The 26,139-nt window shown below is 41.2% G+C and overlaps 1 protein-coding gene across 4 annotated transcripts in view; it reads left to right on the forward strand.

Moving 5' to 3' along the window:
- The first annotated feature begins 2,223 nt into the window (after positions 1 to 2,223).
- The window catches only part of sh3bp2 (SH3-domain binding protein 2), a 30,157-nt gene continuing 6,241 nt past the window's right edge, over positions 2,224 to 26,139 (forward strand). For 2 of the 4 annotated variants that reach the window (XM_084382508.1, XM_084382510.1), the window contains exons 1-5: positions 22,307 to 22,476; positions 23,899 to 24,038; positions 24,179 to 24,281; positions 25,426 to 25,543; positions 25,667 to 25,734. In XM_084382508.1, coding sequence (XP_084238634.1) covers positions 22,373 to 22,476; positions 23,899 to 24,038; positions 24,179 to 24,281; positions 25,426 to 25,543; positions 25,667 to 25,734 — 533 coding nt within the window. In that variant the 5' untranslated portion in view covers positions 22,307 to 22,372. Of the gene's footprint in view, positions 2,285 to 10,763; positions 11,117 to 22,306; positions 22,477 to 23,898; positions 24,039 to 24,178; positions 24,282 to 25,425; positions 25,544 to 25,666; positions 25,735 to 26,139 lie in introns of those variants that run through there. The other 2 variants (XM_084382511.1, XM_084382509.1) reach the window with 2 other exon arrangements.

The raw sequence follows: 26,139 nt of genomic DNA on the forward strand, positions 1-26,139 counted from the left end.
TTGTGTAAGTTTAAGTAAATTAAAAAAAGGCAGGCTGCTGGACAGTACAGGCAAAAACTGTAGGGGGCGCTCAATAAGGAACTAAATAGATGTTAAATATTTAAAATAGATAAATAAAAACAATGACACATGCAGGTGCAGAAGCATAATATAGTTAGTTATAGCTAGGTGTAGTTTAGTAGAGTTTGCAGAATTACAGCAGCTGCAGTAGCCTAGCCTTGCCTAGCCTCGATCAGTTGTTCACTGTTCGCTGCATTTTTCTTTGCTGTCTCTGACCCTTCAATATTAAAAAATTAAAATATATTTTACAGTGTGGATAAATAGAAAATAATTAGCTTGATAATGAGACCGAACAATTAGATTTTGGGTCCCAGGTCCGACACCCCTTGTAATTCACACCCTGATTTTTATTATTGAAAGGAAGAAGAAAGGGATTTGGGAAAGTATCAGCCTGCCAGATGCATTCAATCAAAGAGACAGCAGCTGTTGTGGAGGGTGAGGGACAGTCCAGAGAAATTGTGTGATTGTTAAGCCTCATTTGAAACCGACAACATAACAAGCTGTAGATTTGATGCCATACCTTTTTTTGATGTTGATTTTTGTGTTTAAGTTGCAGTTGTTATATGAAATTTGTTTTGTTCCGGGATCCTTGCCTGTATGCTTTTTTAAAAATTATTTTACGAGACATGCACTGAAGATTACTTTAGCTACTTGTAAAAAGGAGATGGTAAAACTGCAGGAATTAATTTGCTTGGCAACTTTGTGTTTCGCTTAGTTGATTCGCACCAAGCAGTTAGTTTGCTAACACCATACAAGGATCGTTACAAAGCCATAACATTAGGGTATTGCTAGGAAGTGTGGCTGAGGTTAATACAGGTCATGTTCTTGTGGTGATGTTCATAGTAGAAGTGCAGCTAACTGGAAGCTAAACACACCAGCAGAGCTGACCAGAGACACAATGGAAGGTGCTGGCTCAGGCCTGTGTGAACTGACAAATCAGAGCAGATTGGGCTTCTTGGGAGGCGGGCCTTAAAGAGGACCAGACAAAAACTGAGCTTTTCAGACAGACCGTGAATGTGACTGACTGTGAGTTGTAGCAATGGACAGTTTGAGAAAAAAAGCATGTAAACACATTTTTTTTAGCATTAAATATTGATAGCATTTTTATGCAAAAAAAATTATTAAAAAATAAATAATACATCTACAGTGCTTGTAGAAAGGTGCAGTATAAACATATCTCTTTCCCTTTAACCTTAAAAACATTATTATGACTGTGAATCATTTTAAAATGTGTGTCAGGTCCAAAATGATTGTTTGGTATGTCTGTGTAAGAATTCTGTTAGTTTTAGCTTTTGACAAGGTTTGTCAGCCAAAAGTATAACGCTGTTGGAAACATGTGATGTCTGTGTTTCGTTAGCACCATGAGGGTCAGTTTGTGGGAAACTTGGGGGAATTTTAAAATTGCTGATTTCTACATTATGTGCTCAGCATACTACTGCCCTTCCGTTAGCTAGCTAGCGCTAGTGACATAAACTTTAGCTGGCATTAGTGCTAGCTAGCGTTATATATGAGCCATATATGTATCGTCTTTAAAGGACTAATTCACATTCTTCCATTCATCCCTTTTGAGTCCCCGCTACTTATAATTATGTAAGGTCAGTGAACTATCCACAACAATATGCTCATTCTCTTCTGTGCTTTAGTATTGTCAGACGTAATAATCACTAGCTGTTAGGTTCTATGAATTGACGCTTTAGTCGACACACTCAGGGCATGTCTGGTTATATGGCAGGCTGCAGGTTAACAATGTGTGGGTGTTTGTTTATGAAAAAATAATTGCTGACCAGATGTTAAAAGGAGTGGTCCTACACTGCAAAGAGGAAGTTAGTCATGATGTGTTGGCTGCAGTCACACAGCCAGTGAAACTTGATACATGTTCTCACTTTTTTTGTAATTAACTACCAAAATCCAGCAAAGTATGTTTCATTTAGCACTATAAACTACTGAATGCAACTAAGAAGTGCTGTTCAAATGTTTCTGTTGGTAAGTAAAACCATGTTTCTTCTTTTTATGTGAGCTCACTGGTTTGTATGTCAGCCTGTCAGTGTTTGTATCAGCACTGCAGTCAGTTTCTCTTGTGGTTAAGGGGAGGGTGTCATGACACTTCATACAGTAGCTCTGAAACGCCACGCCAGGAAGTGAACTAGGCTGAAGCGGAGTTCTAGCTGTAGGGCTGATGACACAGACACGGACAGAGGAGCACCACTGACACAGCACTCCATGGGTAAGTGTAATGAAACATTTTAACACGAGTTTATCCAAGCTGTGCGCTACTTTAAAGGATGGCTGCATTGTTGAGGTTTGTTAAGCAGAAAGCAAAAGTGCCACAGAGAGAAAGTGCTGCTCTTTACACATGCAAGTCATTCAAACTTGTAACTTTTTCTGCTGTATATGTTATATGCTGTTACAGTTAACATTCTGCTTTTGTTGGTTCTGGTTTGTTGGACCAATTCATGAGTCCGGAGAACAAAGCTACACATCTCATAAAGCTATCATGCAATAGAGTGTGGGGCTGGGTGATGATTTCATATCACCAGCTCAGCAGATTCATATCGGGACAATATGATTTTCAAAACGCTTCGCAAATTACTGTTGTTCAAATAAATGATTTGCATGAAACTATAATTAAAAACCATTGTTAATTATTGAAGTTAAAGATACAGAGAGTTTTTTCTCATGTAATGCATAACAGCTGATCACAGATCACCCTTTACTTAACCCTGTGTGCCTTGATGGCGTTCAGTCTTAGCACTGCAGTCGGCTATGCGGTTTACAGAGATGACCATGGCAGATGTATAAGTCGAAATGTATTTCTGTCCATTTCTGAAGCAGTGGGTTCTTGATAACCCTAACCCTAACCAGACACAAGCAGTCACAAGCAGGCTTCTTAATTCTAACCTGTAACTGTAAACTTAGCTAACAGAAACAGCAGCGGTCGCAGACAGATTCGGACAGCAGCGGCTAGTTGGTCAACGTTCCAACCAAGCTCTGTGAGTTTGGATGAAAACCCTGACTGCGTCATTTGACCTGCCAAATTTGTGTTGTATGTTTAACACTGACTATTAAATAACTCTTACACTTTGTCCAAAACGGCGCCAGGTTACAGGACCTTCCCTCATTGTCATGCTCGCTCAAACAAATTTGACCTACTTTGGAATCGTACATAATTGACAGGCCCCTGCCCTATCGATCCGTGCATCTCTGGATGTTACAGATTTAAAGGAGTAGTATTTTCTTAGTGTTACATTACAATATTGTCAGAACACTTAAGCAGGCGGCGAAATCCAATGGTCATCTGCCGGTGATTTGTGAGATGTTACCGGACAATCGCCAGCAAAAGGGCTGAGCTTTGAACCTTAGAGGATTTAGTATTTTAATATTTATGCTGTAGGTCATTGGACGAACAGCTTTTTCAACATGTGGAATCCTTTACCTGCTGAACTCAAACTGGATCCTGATTAGGCTCACTTTAAACTCAAATTGTTTTTGAAGAGGGATCAGTTATGTGGCCATGACGGATCTGGTGCTCAGTGTTTTACAGTGTTTTATTGTGTTGTATCACAGTTTGTGTTTTACCATACTGTTTATCTTGTACTTGTGTTTTTTGCTCAGTTTGTGTTTGTGCTGTATTTTATGTATTTGTTGGGTTTTATGGATTTGGCTATAAATGCTGCAGTGCGTGACAGTGTGTGTTTATTCCTCATACGATGTGACAAAATATCCTTATTGATGCTCTGATAAGGATTTCACCCGACCCTGTTGAGGTGCCACTCAACAAAGCTTGTTTGTTGAATCATGTTAATGTTAAAGTCACGCAGGCTTTTATTTAAGATTCAGTTTACACTCTTGCAACTGTCTTATCTTATCTGACATCTTTGAAAGCAGCTATGGTGATGGTAGCACTGCTGTGAGGTTATAGTAGTGTGCCAATCTGCTTTTCACACTTGAGTGGCTTTTTTTATTGCGTAGTTTGTGGTGGGAAGGTTATAAACTCTGTTTACTGTTTGAGCGCACGACTGTATGGAGCCATGCAAAGCCAGTTTGAGCACAGCGACGTGCTTCAGTGGGGACAATTCTGTTGTGTTCTCTTTTTGAAATGGATGCCAAATGTTTTGTGGCATGCCAGCCTTTATTCGACATGTAAATATAAAGTCATAAAAAAAAATGTAGAGTTGGATTGAAGTCTCAGTAATTGAGTTAGAGTTCAGTCATAAAACCCAGTACTGTTCTTTATATAGTTCAAAAGACTTTTAAGTGTGCACTTTCATTCTTGACCTTTGAGGACAGCACGAATAAAAAATATTATGCTTTGAAGTCCACTTCAGCTGCATCTCCGATCTTCGCCTATGTGTGGAACTGTCGCATAATGACATGTAGTTGTGCACTACATTGGGGCGGGGATCATCACTCTTGTCAGTGTTCAAACATGTAAGATGTGAATCCTTCCCCAATTGTCACCTCGTGTGCACAACTGTGAGAAGCAAAGAAGAATGGTGTTTTCTTTAATTTCAGTGAACCTGTAACCATTTGACAGTTTCACTGTCATTCACCTGTTGATTTACCTGCCAGGTGGAACAGCAAAATGGTAAACTGTGATTGGTTGTGGCCAAACAAGTTGTCTTCCATGTCTATAAGCCAAGTCACACTGACAGTCTATAACTTTATGATGGCCTGTTCTGAAAAATATTGTGTCTGGTGCTGGCATAAGATGTACAGGGTGGATAGAGAGGTGGGTGTTTAAAGGAAAACAGAGTCAACGCTGGTGAGGTGGAACAGAGACAGGGATTGAAAGGAAAGAACAAAATGAAAGATTAAGACAAAGAGAACCAGGGTCCAGTTCAGACAATTAGGCTCAATTTCTGTCACACTCAGTATTCTGTGATCCCTCCAAGGCTCAGTTTTGTGCTTACAACATTGCAGGTGTTAACCTGACTGTATGTAAAGATAGGCAATATGTCTCCACTTCTTTCAACTGTACAAAAATGAAGTCAAAATATCCAGGATACAGGCGCTGCCATCATGTGCTGGTGACGTCTTTTAGAGCCAGAGTCTACAGGGTAGTGGCGGGGTGATGGAGCCGTTGTATGAAGCTCCCATCCAGCTGTCAATCATGATGTTCCACCCCTTTTTTATATCATCAATGACTAATCAAAACCAAACTTAATAAAACACTTGAACATACATCAGATTGACAAGAACGACATAAAATGACAGAATCCAAAAATATTAATTGGGGAATATTCATTTCACAGGTTCGTTGATATTTTTGTTTGGCTCGTATCCCGCCTGCTAACACGGAGGGGGCGGGGTTAATGATACATTAACGAGCCGATCAATATGTTTTGGATTTAGTTAATTGTTACCCTAATGGAAATGCAAAACTAAAATCTAAAATCTGATCTGAGGGTAACAATTACTAACTAGAATCAATGAGCAGCACTGCAACTGAACTGCGTGACAGGCGATGGAGATGATACAACTGTGATTCCTTTTCTGCAACACCACTGACCTTTAAGCCAGCTCACACTTATGTCAAATATAGGCTAAACTTAAAAATAGACAGCATTAGTCATTGGATTAATTAGATACAGTACAGGAAGCAACCAGATGTTTGGAGAGTGCGTCAGGTATGTTTGGTTTTGCTTTGACTTAACAAAAGGCCGTGGTTTCAGGCTGGGCAGGTGACTCACTCTAACAGGAACCAGTAGTCCTCACTAATATGAATATCATATGTCAAACCACACCATTCACTGTGCATCTGCTGTGTGTGACGGTGCTGCTGCAGCATCCCATCAGCTCGAGTTTGTGGTCCAGACTATCTTTGCTGGACACATTTGTCTGTGTAAGTTTGATCAGTGGCGATATGAAGCTGCCTCTGCATTTTGTGTGGTTAACCAGCAGTCATTGCAGTAACAAACTATCAGTTACGGTCTCAAACTAAACAAGTCTGCCTTTTGCGTCATCGATATGCTGGGAAAATAAGCATCTTTGATGTAATTGTATTTTCGAATATTTTATACTGGAGATCTACACAAGGATGTAAAGTATTAAAGATATTACTATAAATTGCTGCATTGTAGTTTTACGCATCAGCGGTGCCAGGGGGGGCTTGGGGGTACGTAGCTACCCCCAACATAGCCGCAGCATCCCATAGCACCCCCAAGACAATTTCTGTGGTGTACTTGTAATTTTTAATGTGTGAATACTATGATTTATAAATTGAAAAATTAGTAAATACATGAATTAAAGAAAACAGTTATTTTTAGACTAAACACTTAAAACCAACACAGCTGATCTGATTCGGCCAATGGGTGCAGTACGCATTGAACTTTTGACCTTACTTCCACTTCCTGTTAGCCAAAGAGCGCAATTGTTTCGGTAGCATTAGCCAAATCGGTGTATCATTCATAATGGGTTGTTTTTTACTCTCTAAATGTCCACGCACCGAGACTGAATCAAAACCTGGAAACGGGAGTGATTGTGAACCTAACAGGGCTAATACAGGTGACGTTAACAGGTCTCATGAAGGTGCAGACACAACGCTAACCATTACTGACCAGGACCAAGAAAAGCCACTGGAGGATGGATAAGATCTGCCGGGGAACGCCGCTGCTGCAGCGGAGGATGATAACATTGCTGTAGATGATATTAGCAATCTCCAAAAGGGCCCAAGATGGCCAGTTATTCAAAAACAAGGCAAGGGACATTCGGCGTTGGTTGTGGAGAAAAGAAAGTACATGAAGACTGAGGAGTCCTTTAATAGGAGCAATTTTCACACGCTTCTGCCTGTCATTGCAATGTTTGCTGCAACAATGGACAAGAAGTTAGCCAGCAATCCATTAAATGCCAAATACATTCACCATGACATACAAAACGAGATATGTACTGTAATGGCTGATATGATGCAAAAATAAATAAGTGATGAGGTGAGGGATGTGGAGCACTTTACTGTGTTGGTGGATGAAAGAAAAAATGCTAGTAAAAAAGGAACAGATTTCAGTGATCGTGAGGTTTTTGCACCCAGTCTCAGTCAGTGTAATATAGACCTTTTACATTTTTGTGTTGGCCAGTGTTACGACGGAGCATTGGTAATGGCAGGATGTAACAGTGGAGTTCAGGAAAAGTTCAGGAAGGATGTGCCACAGGCAATTTACATACATTGCACATAAGCTCAATTTGGTGTTAGTGGACTGTGTACATAACGTCAACATGCAGCAGAGTTTTTTGAGACACTACAAATGCGCTACAAGTTTTTTTCTGGGTCAGTGGTGTACAAACTTTTTGGACCATGGGCAGCCATTATGGAATAGGTGAGGAAAACTGAGGAAATGAATAACAGAGACACACTATCACCAGCACTCAGGAGTTCCTTTTCCTCATTAAGCAATACAGAGATGCATTTATAGACTTGTACAAACTGATATGCATAACTCTGACACTTCCCGTCACAGCAGTAAGCTGTGAGAGCAGTTTTTTCTTGTGTGCGTCAATTGAAAAACGACTTGAGGAACAGCAGTGAGGACTCTCGAACCAGTAACTTGACACTGTTGGTTATATACACTGAGAGAACAAGGGCCCTGGACAGCGACAAAATCATTGATGCCTTCGCACTCAACCACAACAACAGTCGCATATATTCATATACTGTTGATTAGTGGAACCTGTCCATGGCACAATTGTGTACAATGTTATATTCAGAGGTGTGTTCATGTAGGCAGGCTTGTGAACCTTACATCTATATTAAGCTGAATAATGTTGAAGCTGAATATCTCGCCTTGTGGTTAACACAGTCGCGGTACTGTTCTGTAAGCATGCGTGTGTAAGTGTGTCAGGGGTGCAATAGAAATTAAAGTGTGGCGACCGGCACATTAATAGGCCTAAATTTCAGAGCACCTTCACTGAAAAGTCGAGCAACCCCATAGCACCAGCAAAAGAAAATCTCTGGCGCCGCCACTGGTCTTACAACACAACGGCCAAATGGTTGCAGCAGTCACCAGTTCAATCCCAGCTGTGTCATACCCCTCTCTTTCCCAGTTTCCTGTCTGGCTCTTTATCTGTCAGTGTCAAATAAAGGCAAAAAATGTCCCTTCCGACTTGAAAAACTGCAGTACCTCAAACTGCGAGCTCCAAAAAACCTCCCTCTATTTTCCCTGTTCATGAGAACAGTATTGGGGATGAATTTTTATGTAACTTACTCATTTTAAAAAGTCTTAAATATGCGCATGGCCGATTTGAGTGACAGCTGGCCCTGAGCTCTACTGGGCTCATCCAACTCACTACACTTGACCTCTCAGCCATGTTTGTGTGTTGGTGCCTTTTGCATAATTTGTCATTCAAATATAATATGACAAATAATACGGCCTGCCGTGCGGGTAACTGTACTAACAGACGGGAGCAGAGTCTAACAGACACCAGTGTTTTCGGGTTAATCCTGTTAACTGGCAAATGTACAAAGAGGAGATGGTAAAAAGAAAAGACACTGGAGGCTCACAGAAAGAACCAGAGTCTCTGGTGAATGCTGACTTTGGTTAGAAGCCAAACTGACACAAACACCCTCGGTACCTATTGTTGCTCACCACCTTACAACCAATGTACAGTTTGGTATCATGTCTGTCTGGGGCAAATGAACCCGCAACCAATGTGAGAAACACAAGGTGATTCGCCTTTCTGTATGTGTGAACATAGTTAGTTTGTTAGCCACCAGCTGGGTGGGCGTGTTTCAGTAACCAGGCTTCATTCGACTCACCTCACCTTCCAACTCTTCACCCACTTTTGATGAATCCAGAGTTAGGAGGAATCAAGCAATGCCAAGATGGTGATAGCTGGTACCACCCACTTTGGCTCTTTAAAAACCTGTGGGTGATGCCACAGTATACACTCAATAAACCAGACACAGCCTGGGCATGTCTTTAACACCAACATCTATCACTGTATATGAGTGTGTGCCCCATTGATGAGGAGAACTTGACACTAAAAAAGTAGCAGAAGGATTGAAATAACATAGACTTTCTTCTTCTGCTCCTTTAAAATATCGGAGACCCATATTCTGCAGTACCCACCTGATCCACACAGAATTTTGTTGTGCTGTTAAGATTATGATAATCTGTGTGTTGTCTATATTTCAAGTCTGGTTTCTGGTTTCTGAAACAAAAGGCAGTTTGGTGATGTTATGTTCCAACATTTGTTTACCATCAGCCTCCAAACACCCATGATACTCATGGTGGCAGCGTTGGTGGATTGGCTGGGCATCACTGGCATCCACTGCTTCATCTTTGGTGCTTGGTGCTGCATGGAGCCAGTTGGTGGGTTGGTAAGTTGGTTGGTTGGTTGGTTGGTTGGTCGGTTGGTGGATTGGTTGGTCAGCAGGATTACACAAAAACTACTCAACAGTGGAAACTTGGATAAAGGATTGGTCTCTGCCCAAAATGGACCGCATTAACTATTGCTGTGGATCTGGATAAAGGGACAGATCCAGGACTTTTTTCTCATTTTCTTTAACATTGCAAGATTGGCATTTTATGACATTTTTGTTGTCATCTTGAAAGCTCATGTGTGTTAATCGTGGGTACAAGAGGGGACTGTTGGGCCCTGGCAGAGGTCTGTACTGTACTGAGCGCCATTCTAGTCCATCAGGTGTTGCTGAGCACAGAGATGACTGTACACTCTGACACAGCCTCTGTTAGCCCTTCACCTCAAACCTGGCTATGCAGCTGAGCAGCAGCAGACGGAGAAGCTGCTCTTTAGCTGGTTTTAAATTCTAACTATAGTGTTGCTGAGTTTAACACCTTGCAGTTGTAGCTGCTGTGGACAGCGGTCAGAGGCCTCGCACCCAAAATTATACCTATACTGTGTGCTGCTGTTTTGTTCATTGCAATTTACAGCAGCGGTAAGCTCACAATGTACAAAGCATGATGAGTTGTGATAATGATTTAAAGGAAACAAACAAAACTTAGTAAAAAGTTTTTGTCTTGACATTAACAGTCTCATAGACCAGTCTACCGGCCTCTTGTGGTCTGTTACAAATTACAAATACTTACTTATCATTTATATCAAAATAAAAGTCTCAAAAAGATTTGAGCCATTCCCTTAATATGGGTCGGATTTTTTTGGGCCAGTTGTTGAATAGCATCAGACGAGAGCTCCGCAATTAAATGAAAGTCATTCATTTGTGTTATTTAGGGTACAATTTAAGTAACATGGTCTTAACTTTATCTGTTCTTTTGACTACTGATACAGCTGCTCTGATTGTGCATCAAACATAGATCAAGCCAGTGGTTAAAATAGCTTTCTAATGGAAATACATTCAACATATTTCATAAACTATTGATTCATTGAGAATCAAAAGTTACATTTGTAACCCTAATGAGGAGTTGACAAGTACAAACACTCGTCACAGTTGCGTTTCAGGTTGTATTTTATAGCCGTGTGTGTGTGTTTGTTTGACCTCTGTATTGTTCCAGTCTTAGGGGATGGAAATTCCCCCAGCCTCTATCTCAGGTCCTGTGAGTCCGAGTGTGTGAGGCATGTGTGTGTGTGTGTTGTGGTGTGGGTTGTGCCAGGCAGCCAATCCCATCTGAGCTTTGAGGAAGCAGGAAGGAACATGCTGCAGCCGGTCGACCAATGAGAAGCAGGGCTGGAGGAGGAGGCCCCTTCAGGAAACGACTGGCGGAGTATCAGGGCTTCAGACCTCCAACAGACTTCCTAACCAGCACGACCGATTGTTCTATCTTCCACTTCTTTAATTCTATTTTCAGCCATTGATCGTGAAACTATTTATCTAATCATCCATCCTTTCTTTCATCGATCTGTATTCTTACTCTATTCTTCCAAATCCAACCGCTGCTTTAATCGCAAATCTATCCATTCTGTACTCGTCCATCCAACCGTGCATCCATCTTCCGTCGCTCCACGCGGTTAAAAAGTATGGTGGTTTATTGTGTTGTGTTGCCGCCTTCATGTCTTTCGACTTGTCTGCTCCATCTGTGAGGAAGAAATCGTTTGCTAGGAGTTCCAAGCCAAGCACCAGGATGTGTATTCGGGAACAGAGGGAGTTCATGTAAGTTAATCTTCACTCTTTGCAGCACATATTGTGTTCTTGAATTAATCTTTTATTGTTTGTCTCATCTGTGACATCCATTTTTGGTTCCTTATTGTACGGATTAATTTCAAGATAAGTTGACTGGAGGTTGTCCTTCCCTGCAGCGGTTTGGTGGCCAGTTCTAAGACTTGTTTTAGGTACTGAAGTGATATCTCGTAGGTTGGTTTCTGTCTTCATCTGGGATCCATTCTGGTTTCAGATATGTGGCATTGAGTGGTTCTGTTTATGAATTTAGATATTGGCTGTGCTTTGCAAAACCGCTCAGCTGGAGGTTTACGTCATCTTTATTTGTTGCTGTCTGATTCGGTAAAGTTTCTTCCCAGTTACCCAAGAGGCCGATGAGGCAACCGACGGGTTTCCCATCAACGTTGTCTTTGCCTGTTGATTGAGTGTAGAAGCTGCCAATCATAGCTGGAGATTCTCCTAATTTAAACATTCATTTTTAATCTTCTCACATTACTTTTTCATCCACATGTGATTTTTTTTAACCCAAAAGTGTTCATCTGATGATGGTTGCTGTTTCTGTGGAAGCATCTCCCAGTCTATATTGACAAGAAGTTGCCTGTTAGGTAGGCTGGAGTAAACACGTACGCATTTTCTCATCTGACGTCATCAAAATAGAAATGTGCAATGTCCGATTATAACAGGCTGAGGAGCAACACTGGAGTTGCAGCAGCAGTGACACCACTGTCCTTTCTGCAGTCTGTGCAGTCAAGCAGTGACTCAATGCAATGAAACTACAGCATGGACGAGTAAAGTCGAGTTTACCGGAATCGAACTTTGTTCCTTAAAGACTCCTTATTGGGAGAAAAGAGTCACTTGTGTGGGTTAAAAGAAATACAGCTGAATTTGTTTGCCAAGCCTGGAAGTTAAGGCAGAATATCTTGTTTCAGTACATTGAACATTTCTAATGAGGTGAAATGTAAGTAAATGTTTGATGGCTGTGACTTTATTTTTGTAGTCTGGTCAACCCATGAATGTTGGGCACTTTGTGTGCATGACAGGAAAATAAAAGAATCTTACACATACATTAGCAGGGCACAGAGACGAATACATCTTGGCATAAAGACAAAGAGAAGATAAGAAGGCATTAAACCTGTGTCCTGTTAGTCATACTGACTGCAGCTTGATTACAGAAGCTGAATATGATGTAACCACATTGCAAAGTCATTACTGCAAATGAAATTAGGTTGTGCAGTAGGTCACATCCTGCTGCTTTTGGATGTAAATAGCATATTTACTTCATTTGCATTTGCACAGTTAAGTAGTTCGATAGTAGTAGGGTTATTAATGATAAATCAGATAATAAAGAAGAAAAAACGTCTAAATAAAAAGGTCAGCTACACGCGTTTGTATTAATTTTTCAGACCTTTCCATGACAACCATCTCAGAAAAAGAAAATGCTAACAGCTGATCAGCCTCGGAAATGTGAAAAGTGGGCCCTAAGTCAGAACTGTTTTTTCTAATAGGTCAAAAGCCAAAAAAGTTTGAAACTGCCAGGTACATTACAGGAGGTAATGTTTCCAGCCGTGTCTGTTTGTCGGCTGGATTACACAAAAAGCTACAGAACGGATTTCCATGAAACTTGCATGGAGGACGGGTCTCAGCCCAGAATAGACCCCATTTACATTTGGTTTGCATCTGGATAAGGGGACCGATCATTTTCTTTAACATTTCATTTTTCAACATTTTCATTATGTTCAGGGAATAATGCATGGATCTTGATGAAAAAAAAAACAGGCATATAGGTGGTTGGTATCTATGAGTGAGTACAATTTGATACGGATCCAAATAAAAATCTATCATTCTTCCACAACACAAATAAGGTTATGAGTATGAGAAAATTATGGTTCGGCACTTCCAGGTGCTTTTAACTACTTTTTGGAGTGAAGTTGAAGTATTAATGGAAATACTATTATCTCAACGCGTTCCTTTCTACCACTGCAACAGGATAACTAAGAGAAAAAACCCACTGTGAAGAGGAAATCACACTGTTGGGAGTTCACAGGTTTGTTTCCCACAAGCGGCATTTTCGTCATTTCGGGCAGACAGTTGACATCTGTGATACTACAACATCACCTTTATGACAATGCAACATTTATTTTTTCCCCATGTGTCATGTAGGAGCTTGGTTTGGTTTACATATGCAGAAAATAGTTAAGTGACACTTGGTTTTGGTCAGTTTGCGGTTATTTTATACTTTCCAATTGAATACCTAAACAAAGGTATCGGACAAAAATCACACCTGCTGTTGTGGTTTTACTGCTCAGAGGCAAATATATATATCTTCTGGTGGCAAATGATGGTCATGATGGTCTAACGATAGTGATGGTGCCCCATTCACGTCAGCTGTCAGTTGCCACAGTAATTCCTCAGTGAGGCTCATGTCAGAGGCAGAGAAGAGAAACATTTACAGGAAATGTGTTCTCATTTTCATTGTCGGGGGGGAGGGAGGGTGGGCATGTAGTCAGTGTAAAATCTCAACACTGTCTCCATCTCTTCCTGCCTCTCAGTCACTCTGCCTCTTTATCTCTCTCTTTATAACTCACTATCTGTGTCCCCTCGCAATCTTTGTGGTTTTTTAGGAAACACAGCCACAGTACAGTTTTCTAATCTTTGAAAAGTCAAAGTTGAAGACCTGTGCAGTGTGTGTGTGTGTGTGTGTGTGTGTGTGTGTGTGTGTGTGTGTGTGTGTGTGTGTGTGTGTGTCACTCTGAGGAATCCTTCCTGTAGCCGTTGGAACTGTGACGGCTGCACAGTTCCTGTGGAGTAGCAGCCCATATTTGGACACAGGAAGTAATGGTGTGAGGCCACAGGTAGAGGAAGAGGACCTGCTTTGACTTTTTCTATGAGTCCACTCCTGCGTGTGTCTGTGTGATTAGTAAATGTTGACTTTCTGTTTCTGTTCTCTTTTTGTTTATTGAGAAGGAACCAAAGAATCCCACACATTTCACTAGTGGTCCTCAGACCCTCGTCAGGTGAATTCCTTTAGTCAAACAGCACCATTCTGTATGTGTATACATTTTGTGCAGGGAAAGTCCATCAGGTCAAACCAACTGTCTGAAAATTAAAGTCCACATTTACATATAACGTGTGGCTTTGCACAGGAGAATTATTCAGAATTGTCTGAGTCATCACCACAACTCAGGTCGCCTGTACAGCAGTCAGATTAATGTGAATGACAGGAACAGGAAAGAATTGTTTTTTTGCTCATATACGGCAAGGATTTTGTGGCGCTGTAAACTAATAAAAACACTATGATCCTTCCTCAAACTCATTTTGTTTTGTTGAAGAGCATGGAAAGCAAAATATTATCACTGCTTCTAGAGCTCGGATTCTGAACTGTTGTGTGAAAGCGAGAAGAAACTGGATATAGGAAGTGATGAGTCCAAGTATTTTCACTATATATCAGACAATTCCTTTTTGAAATGGCTGCTCACGCATTCAACACATTCTCAAATCGTAATTTCAGCTTGGACATGTGACTTAAAGGTCAATTACCTCTCCAACTGCGAACAAATCTATTGGTCATTCCACAACACAGGGTTGTACAATGTAATGTAAGTTTATGCTACACAAGAAAAACGATTTTTTAATGTGGAGTGTTGAGGATGAGTTCAGGAGTCTTACACCTTGAGGAAAGAAGCTGATCTGTAGTCTGGTGGTACGACAGTGGATACTTCTGTATCTTTTGTCAGATGGCAGCAGGGTGAACAGACCGTGGCTGGGGTTGGTGTTGTCTTTTAGTATCGTTTGGACTCTGTGCAGCCTTATCACCAATAGATGGATACCTCTGATGTTCTGGTCGGTTAGTCCTTGGCCATGCACGATCCACGCCAGTTTATGTTCACATTTTTCCAAATAGAATTGGATGAACCAATTTGGTACATATCATAAAACAGATATGTACATCAACAAAGGACATCATGTCGCTAAAAACCATCGTCAACTAAAGTAACAGAATCAGCTAAATGCTAACATCAGCTGGCTAACAGTGACAATCCTAATATTCTGATTTTTTGCAGGTAATGTTTAGCAAGTTTACCATCTTTTGCTAATTAGCAGGAAACATAAAGTGCAGCTGAGAGTGATGGGAATGCATTTACTTTTGTAAGAAGTAAGTCAAAAACCACAGAAGTGGTCAAATTAAAAGTTTGACCTCATGTTGGCTCTAAATAACAAGGTGAGGCTCACCAATGTCACCAAGTTAATACCCTCAATATGTCAAACTTGTGGATTTTGGGGGTTTTAAGTATGAAGCATTGTGCACCTTTGAGGCCATTAGAACGCATGGTTTAAGCTTTGCTGAGTTCTAAATTAGTGTGGTTTGTCAGCATTGGACCACGAGTGCAAGGATGTGGCTATGTCAGACTGATACATACTGAACTCAAAAAGTAGGACTGGAATTTCTGGACTTTTGGCAACCTGGATTTTGCCTCGTAGCCACATATAGATACATATACACTTAATCCTCAAATTAGTAGAGCTTGTTAAGAATGATCTGCAGACTCTATTCAGGGCCCCCCCTTTAATGTTTTGCGGGTAACAGAACAGGTTGATTGCAGAGGAGACATGTTTTTGAATCAACAGATGGAAACAGCAGATCAAAACCATAAGAACAGATAAAAAGGATATCCATCATGTATACAAACTGGAAAAGGGCCTCATCTACGATAACATAAGACATAGAACATATCTAGTCAATCATAGCACCACAATGAAAGTTATTTGTTCCTGTAGTGTATGAATGCAAAATGCTTGTCGTCTTCTCAGGAGAAAGTCCCTGCCCCCCTCCGCTGGGTAGAAGCGAGACCTTTTCCAATACAATGACAACTCAAAGTCATTGTTTCAATTTTCTGATGGTTTTCCGTCCATGTTGTCAGTATGCACACACTCTGTCACAGCCTCGTTAATCATTCATCTGGACAAATAAACTGGAGTAGAAGAGGAAACACTCCAGCGTTAAGATAAACCTCTCTAAACATACTGACCCTTGGTTTCTATTCATGTGCTCAAACCTACATATTAAAGTCACTGTGAAAATGTGAAGTTGAGCCCGTGGAGGAACCATTGTGGTCGGCATTCGGGGGGGAACAGGAAGCGTGTCGTAGCTAAATGCTCTGTATATGTTTCCGGGGTAGGACGGACGTTTCGCTGCATCTGCTGCACCTGGTACAGCGGTTAACCTCTGACCTTTCCATCAGACTGGGCTTGTGTGTTTGCAAGTCTGTCTAGCGGAGGCAGTGGGGGCTTGGTAATCAGGTCTGAACCTAAAACACAATCTCACACATGCTTTGGCTAGCCACACACATTTTTAAAGCAGACTCCTGGCAGCTGTTAATCTGTGACATCACAGATGTTGAGGTGGCATGTGAATGTGCGTGCATGAATTTATTTTAGCCCATAAATAATACATATTACAACAGTCAGGACATCTTATGCGCTTATGCGTCTTCAACTATATACGTTGGTTGGTGATTTTGCTCATGGTTGCGTGCTGTTTCAGGGATCAAACTGATTATTACCTCATGGTTACAGAGAATCTGTCTGACCAAGCCAAACTGAAAACCACATGAAGCATCAGACTTTGTAAGAAATATACTTTTGTTCTTTAGTATTCACATTTTATTGGCCACGATGTTGTATTCCCCATTACCTTTAAAAATGTTATCTAAAAATACTCTTGTTCAGGTCACAATCAGTTTGTTGTTTTATGGGCATTTTTCTTCCTGGGTTTTATGGCTCTATCCAGCCCTGAAGTCCTCATAGCTATAAGCTATGATTGGTTGGTTTGATTTGATTGATTCGTATTAGTCAGTTTCTGCTGGTTGTTATCAACGGGCGCAGATCAAAATGCCCCTAGGCGCAATTCGATAGACCTGGAACCAATCGGATCAAAAAGAACTTGTGAGCACTGAACAATGCATGCAGGTTTGGTGTGTCTTGGTCTGTTTTCAAGCTAAATAGTCAACTAAAATGTTTCTAAAAGCACTTGAGGCTAGAAATATGCATGCAGTAACAGACTCTTCATACATATTTGATCAGCACCGCTTAGTTTGACAGTTTGAGCTGAGTATCTTGATCCTGGAGCGTTGCACTCGACGGACCTGCAGACTGGACAGTCTTATCTACAACAAGATTAGTTATAGATAGATCTACAACTAATCGGATCAGAGGCAGGTGTGACTTTAAATCTAGACGCTCATCTGTCAGTCAATGTATCAAACCCACCCCATATGAGACAAGTTGTTGTGACTGGCCTGTCACAAACCAGGTCATAGGGCAATCTGTCAAAATGGGAGGGTGGCCAGGACGCTGCATTTTCAGTATTATTGCAAAGCAGACTAAAAGCACAAAACCAGCACAAAATGAAATTGGCTTCAGCCCAGGTCTGCTGATGTCTGTGAGTCACGGACAGTCACTGACCACAGGGTTCAGACACCAAAAATTCCTATAAAACCATGGGGGGGGGGGGGGGGGTGTATAACAAGGCTACACAGTACCCCTAATACTGATGTAAAGGTGCAAAAGGTGATTCTGGAGAAATATAGTTAATTGTTGAGTCTCATTCCCAGTCAGCAAAAAGACTCATCAATCAACTACAGTACCTTACATACTGCAGTTTCAACTTCACTTATTGTTTATTTTCAATTTCATTTCAATGCCCTGCAGTACAAAATGTACTTCCTGCTTCTTAAATGCTGCGCTAAAAATACATTTACTAAGAAATATTACAAGCCTAAGTACATGTCTCGTATCACGATGCCACTGTCATTTTGTCATTGGGAAATTTAATAGGAATTCGCCCCATGCCATGTCATTCATCAGGGGTTTTCCGTCTTGCAGCTGCACTAGTTTCAATTTGAAGAGACTGGTCAGTCTACTGACGACGGCCTGATCTGGTTCTAGTGCGGCCCTCCGAAAAGAGGTTTACAAACTCAGAGGAGTCACATCCACAAAAGACACGTTCATTATCAGCAATGTGAAGTAAAACTGATAGAACAGCTCAGATTGTAAAGCTGCTGCTTTTATGCCCTTTGCAGGATCCTGCAGGCCTTTCAACAGACTTTTAGATATGGGGACATTTTGTCAGCGCTTTAGTAACTTAGCCAACCAGATACAAGCATTCACAGTGTTTTTGAGTAAGTCTTGTCTGCTGCAGATTGCCTTTTCTGTGGAACTATTCAATTTTACAAGCAGCTGATTCGATGTTTAGCTCCCCGGCCGTGATCATACAAATAACAGTTGAGCCCAGACATTGTTTCACGTCGTGTGTGTGTGTGTGTGTGTGTGTGTGTGTGTGTGTGTGTGTGTGTGTGTGTGTGTGTGTGTGTGTGTGCGTGCGTGTGTCCAGGGAGGAAATATGTTTGAATGAGTCTGGTATGTGAGCAGCTCCTGTGCTTCCCTTCCTGACAAACAGCTGCTCTCTGATTAACATCTCTGGCACACAAACGTCAGCCGAGTTCAGAATGGAGAACTTATAAAACAGTTCAGAGGGGTGAGAGGGTTCAAACACACTGTTATTCTCTTTAAACAAAACTTCAGCATATAAGTGTCCTTGTAATTATGATTATGATGTAAGGTGAAGTTAATATGGCCCGTGGATAGCATAAATCTCTGTACTGCTTCTGTTGTCATCTGTGTCATATTACAGTTGGATTTGGTCAGCTTCAATACTCAGAAATCCTGCTGACAGACAGAGAGATGGTGTTTGACTGGTTCATTCATCATTTCCTCTGAGTGGAGGGAGTGACCTCATCTGACACGAGCACTTACTTGGCAAACTGAGTAAATCTACTTGATCTTGCTCATTCACCAAGTACGGGATTCCCCTGTCTGTTGATTCTCTGTTGTTATTGTTCAGTATTTGTTAATTTGTATATACTTCTGGATCAAAGACGTTTTGTACATAGAGACAAAAAAGAGATTTCAAGAACAAAGTGATGATATTCTGGGTCATATTAGGGAATACAATTAATTCTAATGTAATGTGTTTTTTTTCCAATATTATTATTAAAAGAATGAGAAAAATTGTTATATTTTGAACAAAAATCATAATGTTTTGCGAATGGAGTTGTAGTCTTGAATTATAACACATTACATAGGAAATATGGGTAAGACTTTATATTAGGGAACACATATTAACCATGAACTAGTTTCTTATTAGCATGCATATTAGTAGCATATTGGCTGTTTTTCCCTCAATAACTTCCTAATCACTGCTTATTGATAGTGAGTTAGGGAGTTGTTGTAAACCACTTAATAAGAATAAGCTAATAAGAAACTAGTTCATGGTTAATATGTGTTCCCTAATATAAAGTGTTACCGAAATATGGAATTTTTCTTATCTTGTAATAGAACTTCTTCTCATAATGAATGCAACATCGTGCAGAAATTGGCATTTTGTGCGATTTGGCGCCCCCCACAGTTTCTGAGGGCAACACCACTGTCATTAATACGAATTCCAGGTCTGTTACAATTTGTCAGATGTAATGTAGGTGCTAACTACAAACCAGATACATCATAACAATGTTATATGTTGAAAACTTGAAGTCAACATGTATGTAATGCTGTGATCCTACCCTCTCACTGAAGTTACAGAAACAAGTGATGGGGGGCGGAGTGGCTGAGACAGAGACACCATTCACCCTGTTACAACACACTGATGATGATGATTTTGAGGTTATTTTAATGTTTAAAAAAGCAGTTACATAATGTTTCCTTAAAGCTTAATCCTCACAATATGACTAGTTTCTTCTCAGTATTGCATTATTCATGATCATTTCAGACTGTTTTCATTATAAAAACATGAAACATTGTCAGATGCAGCAGAGGGGAGCTGCAGTTTTTGTTGAAGCACTGAAAGGGAGCCCAAAGCAGTGGAAATCTGTTGAAGTGTAGTTGTGGAAAGCATTTGGAACATAGATTTAAAGACTACGCCTCAGAGGCAGTTTGAATGTGTGCCATGAAAGCAGCTGAAGCTTCATTTAAAGGGTAAAGGCTGGTGTGAACACTGAGGTGGATTTCCAAAGGCACACCAAAAATAAAATATCAAGAATCAAGGGAGCCCTGATGAAGACCTGATGGTCAAAATTTAGCCACGCCAATAAAGGCTTTCTAATATGTCCTTCCTCTTTTCCTGATGTTTTGTTTTTTGGAGGGCCTGGATTTGGAATCACCTTTTTCTCCTGTTTTCCAGGACCACCCAACACAATGCCTACATTTTGCGACTTGAACAACCAGTTGAAGTGTCAGTTTGTACGTGTGACAGAGGTTGAAATATCTTGAATGTGACTGACACTGCCTCTGTGTCCACCGTCCTTCATTAGTCCTGTTCTGACCCCTGAGCGGACATTCCTCCTCTGTCAGTGGAAAAGGGAATAAAGTTGAAGCCTAAACTTTCAGGCCTCTTCCTACAGAAAACATGAAAATGCTGAGTGTACAGTCAGAGTGCCGTCGTGTTGTTTCAGTTTTGTCTGTCGGCCGCGCGTCCGCTGTGCTGCAGCTGGGCCAGGACTTCAGGAAATCCTTGTTTCGATGATAAACAGCTGGCGAACATTGACCTCACTCAGACTGAGATGACGTTTAGTTAACTGTGCATATGTGTGTGTGTGTGTGTGTGTGTGTCCGCTGATTATCAGAAAACATCATGTTGGACAATTGGACAAACAAGCCCCATGATAGCCTTTGTAGGTCCTCTTGAAGTCCAGCAGTGCACTCAGAGGTCACAAACTAGCAGCAGCTCCACCCTGCAGATTACTCAGCAGGTTTTTTGCCTGCCATTTTTTTTTTTTTTTATCAGCTTTCTGTTCCCACTCCCTCCCTCTGTCCACATACCCATGTTTCTTATTTTTTCTCCCCTGTTTGATTCTTGAAGCCTGACTCAACATTGCACTTTTTGCCAAAAGGGCAAAACTGAAGGCTCGACTCAAAATGAGTCAGACCAGATTTTCCTCTTTACCACAATTTGTTCCGAGACATTTCAAAAGTTAATGAAGAGATTTCCATTTAGTTAGTTGTTAATGTCCAAACCAGCCACCAGAATAGACGTTGGCAGACTTGGTTTATGGTCTGCTTAGGTTTAGGCTCCAAAAACAATTTGTTAGGGTTAGGTCAAGTTCATGCTTTGGCCTACCTGCTTCTGTCGACACTGATATGGCTGGAAAATGTCCCGACATCCGTGAAATGGTGTTGCATTAATGAGACCCAGGTGGTTTGATTAGATCGGTTCAGGTGGCAAATTAGCAAGGGAGAGTGGCGTGGTCTAGTGAATTTTAGTTATAATAACTTCATAACACGAATGCCTTCATGGACGAACTGTCTGAAAGTGTTCACTGTTATCCCAATGTACGAGCCATCATATCTCACCCCCGTCACGACACCTTGCGTGAAGTGTGGCCGTTCGGAAGAGTTGTTCGCCTTTAGACAACCTAGTTAGTCTGAAGCATACTGAGGCCAAGCCAGTGAACTGAATTTGACATGAAGTGCTATTAGTAAATTGCCTTTTACTGCAGTCATTTCAGAGTCAGCACATGTGTAAAACAGGTGTGGAGAAGGCAGATTTGTTTCACTCCACTGAGTGGACAAACAACCATTCCCGCAGGTCTTTATCGAGACAAAGGGAGTTGAAATTGGCAAGAAGTGGCTGCATGGAGTTCTTCATTCCTTAACACACACACACACACGCACACACACAGACAGACACACACACACACACGTAGACACGCAGACTCTCCCTCTGAGGTAACTAGATGCTGGTGATAGACTGGAAGTTACACATAAACACATTAGAGGATGAAGAACTTTACTTGGGATGTTTATTTTTACTACTGCTCTCTCTCTCTCTCTCACACACACACACACACACACACCAATTACATGAGGCCTTGAACTCCATCAAAATGACTCAGGACATAATGTGTTTCCTGTCTGTGTGTTCATGTAGAAATGTGTGTGAATGTGTTTGCATAAGTGCACTATCTCAGTCTGAGTGTGTTTATGTGTGAGGGAGGGTGAGAGAGATAGACAGAGAGATCAGCAGAGGCTGAGGGAGCATCAGAGAGTGAAATGAGAAGAGAGTGTGATCAGAGGAGGCACAGAGCAGACAGACAAATCCCTCTTAGTTTGGATCTGATGAGACGCGACAGTGAACCCGCCGAGGACAGAAAGAAAAGAAGTCCGTGTCCAGTCGGCTGTCTGTTCGGCGTCTCTGTCATGGACCTGCTGCCGGCATTAGCGTCCACAGTGTTAGCCTCCGCAGTCAGCCGGCTGAGGGAGAGCGCTGCTGTTCAGAGCATCAACAGGAGGCTTAAGAGGAGGTAGGCAACACCTGGGCAGACTAGGGTTTTCAAACCAAAACCTGTTGGCGATACTGAAACTTAAAACCAAAGTCACCAAAGAGTGTTTTCTCTTGGATGTATTTTGTGCTGGTATTTGTGTTTTCTTCTTTTTCTTTACTGATGTTGATTTTTTTGCTCATGGGCAGTACTCCTGTAGTTCATCTGTGCACATGAACATGAACTGGTAATAGCACCACATCCTCATACTTAAGGCCTGAATGGGTCTATTTCCGGTGACTCACAAAACGAGATATATGAACGTTTCCAAAGTGACCTGACCATTGGAGCATACCAGCAACAGGTGGTCCGGACCTTTGTTGTACACTCACAGTGAGGTTTAGGCAGCAAAAGTACTTTGTTAGGGTCAGGAAAACATTGTGGTTTGGGTTGATGTAAGTTTATTACTTAACATGGCTTAAGCTATGTTGTGTAGGTGATGTTAGTAAGCTTAAACTCACAGTCGACTTTCTTGTTTCACACAAGACTCAGCGCTCTCTGGATGAAAGTCCTGCGCTTGTTGATCAAACCACCCACTCCATCCTCCTCCCTATGCGGACATTGTCCCTATTTATAGTCTGTCACCTGACTTCCTCCTTTGCTGCCCTAATAACTACAGCCACTAGAGGTCGCTGCTTCACAGGAAATGTAAATATGAGTTGTAATAGCCTAATTGCACCTGTACGGCCATTGTTTGTTAACTCTCTCTGTTAATAATACCCCCTGCTGTATCAGTGGAAATGTAGTTGGTCCCTGTAGAAGAACGAGGGATGTTCAGAACAACTTCTTCCATGACATGTAAACATAAGTTTACATTTAGACTAGTCAACGAGTCAAACATTCAGAAAACAGTCAGGTTAAACACCTGACGTGTGTATCATTTATGCTACATTTCTGACATTTTGCATCGTTTCAAAAATTTCAGTGGTCAGTTTTGTGTGTGTTTGTGTGTGTGTGAGAGAGAGAGGGAGAGATTGTGTGGTCATGGTCGGAGCAGCTGTGGCTCGAAGCAGCATAACAGATTTTTTAAATTGTTTGGTTTGGTTTTGGCCCTCAGTGGATGTGTTGCACTGTGTGATCTTGGACCCAGGACTTTGGATTGGGAACCAAAGATTTCACCAAGTTTCAATTATGCTATAATTCCGTGTGGGACGGCCCAGAATAAGTATACAGTACACAGCTGCACAGGGTCTAAAATGAAAAGTAAGTTTGCACTTTGTCATTTATGAAGGTACTACTGTAGGCTCTCTGTGTGAGAGCTGATGTAGCGCAGAACAGACAGGTTCTGGGTTTAAATCCTTTCTGGATCTTCAAATATTTTGTCCCCTTGATCCCTAAAAGTACAACCAAAAGGTTTTCTAGTGATTAATTATAATAACATCCTCTCCTCTTCTCTCCTGGCAGAACCATGTCGTCACCAGAGGTGTGCTGGCCGGTGCCGATGCGAGCCATTGGGGCTCAGAACCTCCTCACCATGCCAGGAGGAGTTTCCACCGCAGGATACCTCCATAAGAAGGGAGGCAGCCAGTTCAGCCTCATGAAATGTGAGTTCCTTATTGATCCAGAAACTTGAACACACCTCAGTCAAACGTGTTTGCACTCAGTTGTATTTCTGCCCATGCTCAGTTCCATAATACAGGTGTATGGATGAAACCATTATTAATATCTGTTTCCTGTCGTCCAGGGCCTCTGAGGTACACCATCATCCACAAGGGCTGTGTGTACTACTTTAAGACCAGTACCTCTCCTGCACCACAGGGGGCGTTTTCTCTCAACGGCTACAACAGGTCAGTGACAATTCTTCAGCCGCAGAGTCCTCAAGAAGCAATGTTGTTTCTAGCGTACTTCCAGACTCACAGTATGCTAACCAAGTGTATACTGTGGTTACTACTGTAAACCTGCATAACAGTCCACTGTATCAATCAAGTGTGCATCGACACATCTTGTTTGTGACTGTACCTGCTTTAAATATATTTTGAATTGAGTTGACTTCACACGTTTATTACCTTCAGGTGTTTGTCTGAATCCTGAGAATCGCAGGGTTTGTTTGCATTTTAGCGTCCTGCATTTCTATATAAACATAGTGAACTTTATACAAATGAACTAGTAGTTAAACAACATTTTGCAGTAGCTTGCTCAACTAGGTTCATATTCACATTCATATCCATATGTTAACAGCTGGAACTACAATTTAGGGCCATAAATGCAAAGGAAAAAGGGAATATATTAGGTGTCCGTTGGTCAAACTCATAAGTGTTGATGATTGCTGTGTATTAACAGAGAAGTTACCTTGCCAGTTGAGTAATCCTGCTTGGTGCATTACCCACACCTGGACTGTAGTTTCTGGAAGGCAGGTGTGTGACTGACGGACATTGTATACGAAACTGAAGCTAACGTTCCTTGTACTTTCCCATTAATAGCTGGGGGTGTTTGGGTTCTTTTCAAGTAGTGTGAACTACTTTTTCTAAGTAGTATTAGTTAACCTAACTAGATTTCTCCTAGGGGAACTTTGCTCTACTGTAACATCTTCCATTGTGAAGTAATTGGTAGCATGCAAAGCTAACTTCCCCACCGCTGGGCATGTTGTTGCATGTACAGCGTTTGAGCCTGTATGCATGAACGGCAGATTAAAGAGCAGAACGAAATGACATTTGACTCAGCAGCAGAATCTGCTCATACCAACATAGCAAATGACAAAGTGCGTTTATATGTGTAATAGGTCATTCGCTCAATATATCACCAGGCTGTGGTTGTACTCATGTCACCTAAAGGTGTCAGTAGCTCACAAGTCACAAGTAGAGGTTCAAAATTCTCGCCTTATTATCACAAGGATGAATGCATGCTCACTCACACAGTTAAAATCTGTACGTATCCCTTTATAGATAGAGAAATGTAATAACACATAGTATAACACATTTCGGTTTTCCACAGAGTGATGAGAGCAGCCGAGGAGACGACGTCCAGTAACGTGTTTCCTTTTAAGATCGTTCACTTCAGCAAGAAACACAGGACCTGGTTTTTCTCTGCAGCCAGCGAGGACGAGAGGAGGGTGAGAACAACACACACACACACACACACACACACACACACACACACACACACATGCTGTATATTCACAAATACTAACTTTTATGCTTTCATTCAACAAACACCAACTATGTTTTTTTTACAGAAATGGATGCGATACCTGCGGAAGGAGATAGATCACTATAACGACAGAAAAGAGAGCCACCTTCCAAGGTAACGTCAGCAAATCACATCATAGTTCACAACACAATGTAGACTCTAGTGTCATGTAGTTTGTGATACAGAATGTCCTTAATATATAAATTATAGTTGTGTTGAAAGTATCAAAAAAGTGAAAAATAACTATATATATATATAAATATATGGTATCGGAGATGTTTACATAAGAGCTCTGTCATTCTCTGTCATTGTAAACACGTACACTTCTCCTTCGCCAACTTCCTTTAACATCTGTCTGAGAACTTTGCAGACTCACAATTGCGTATGAAAACAAAGTCAGTCAAAAAAAGTCAGAAAGTCCAAATAAAATCCTGTAGTACTGGTGAAACAAATCATTTTTGTAGGCCATAACTAACATTAATGTCTGTGAGGTGTGTGAGTCTCATTGAGTTCAATCTA

This window comes from Pagrus pagrus (assembly GCF_965226575.1).
Source record: "Pagrus pagrus genome assembly, chromosome: 19".
NCBI lineage: Eukaryota > Metazoa > Chordata > Actinopteri > Spariformes > Sparidae > Pagrus > Pagrus pagrus.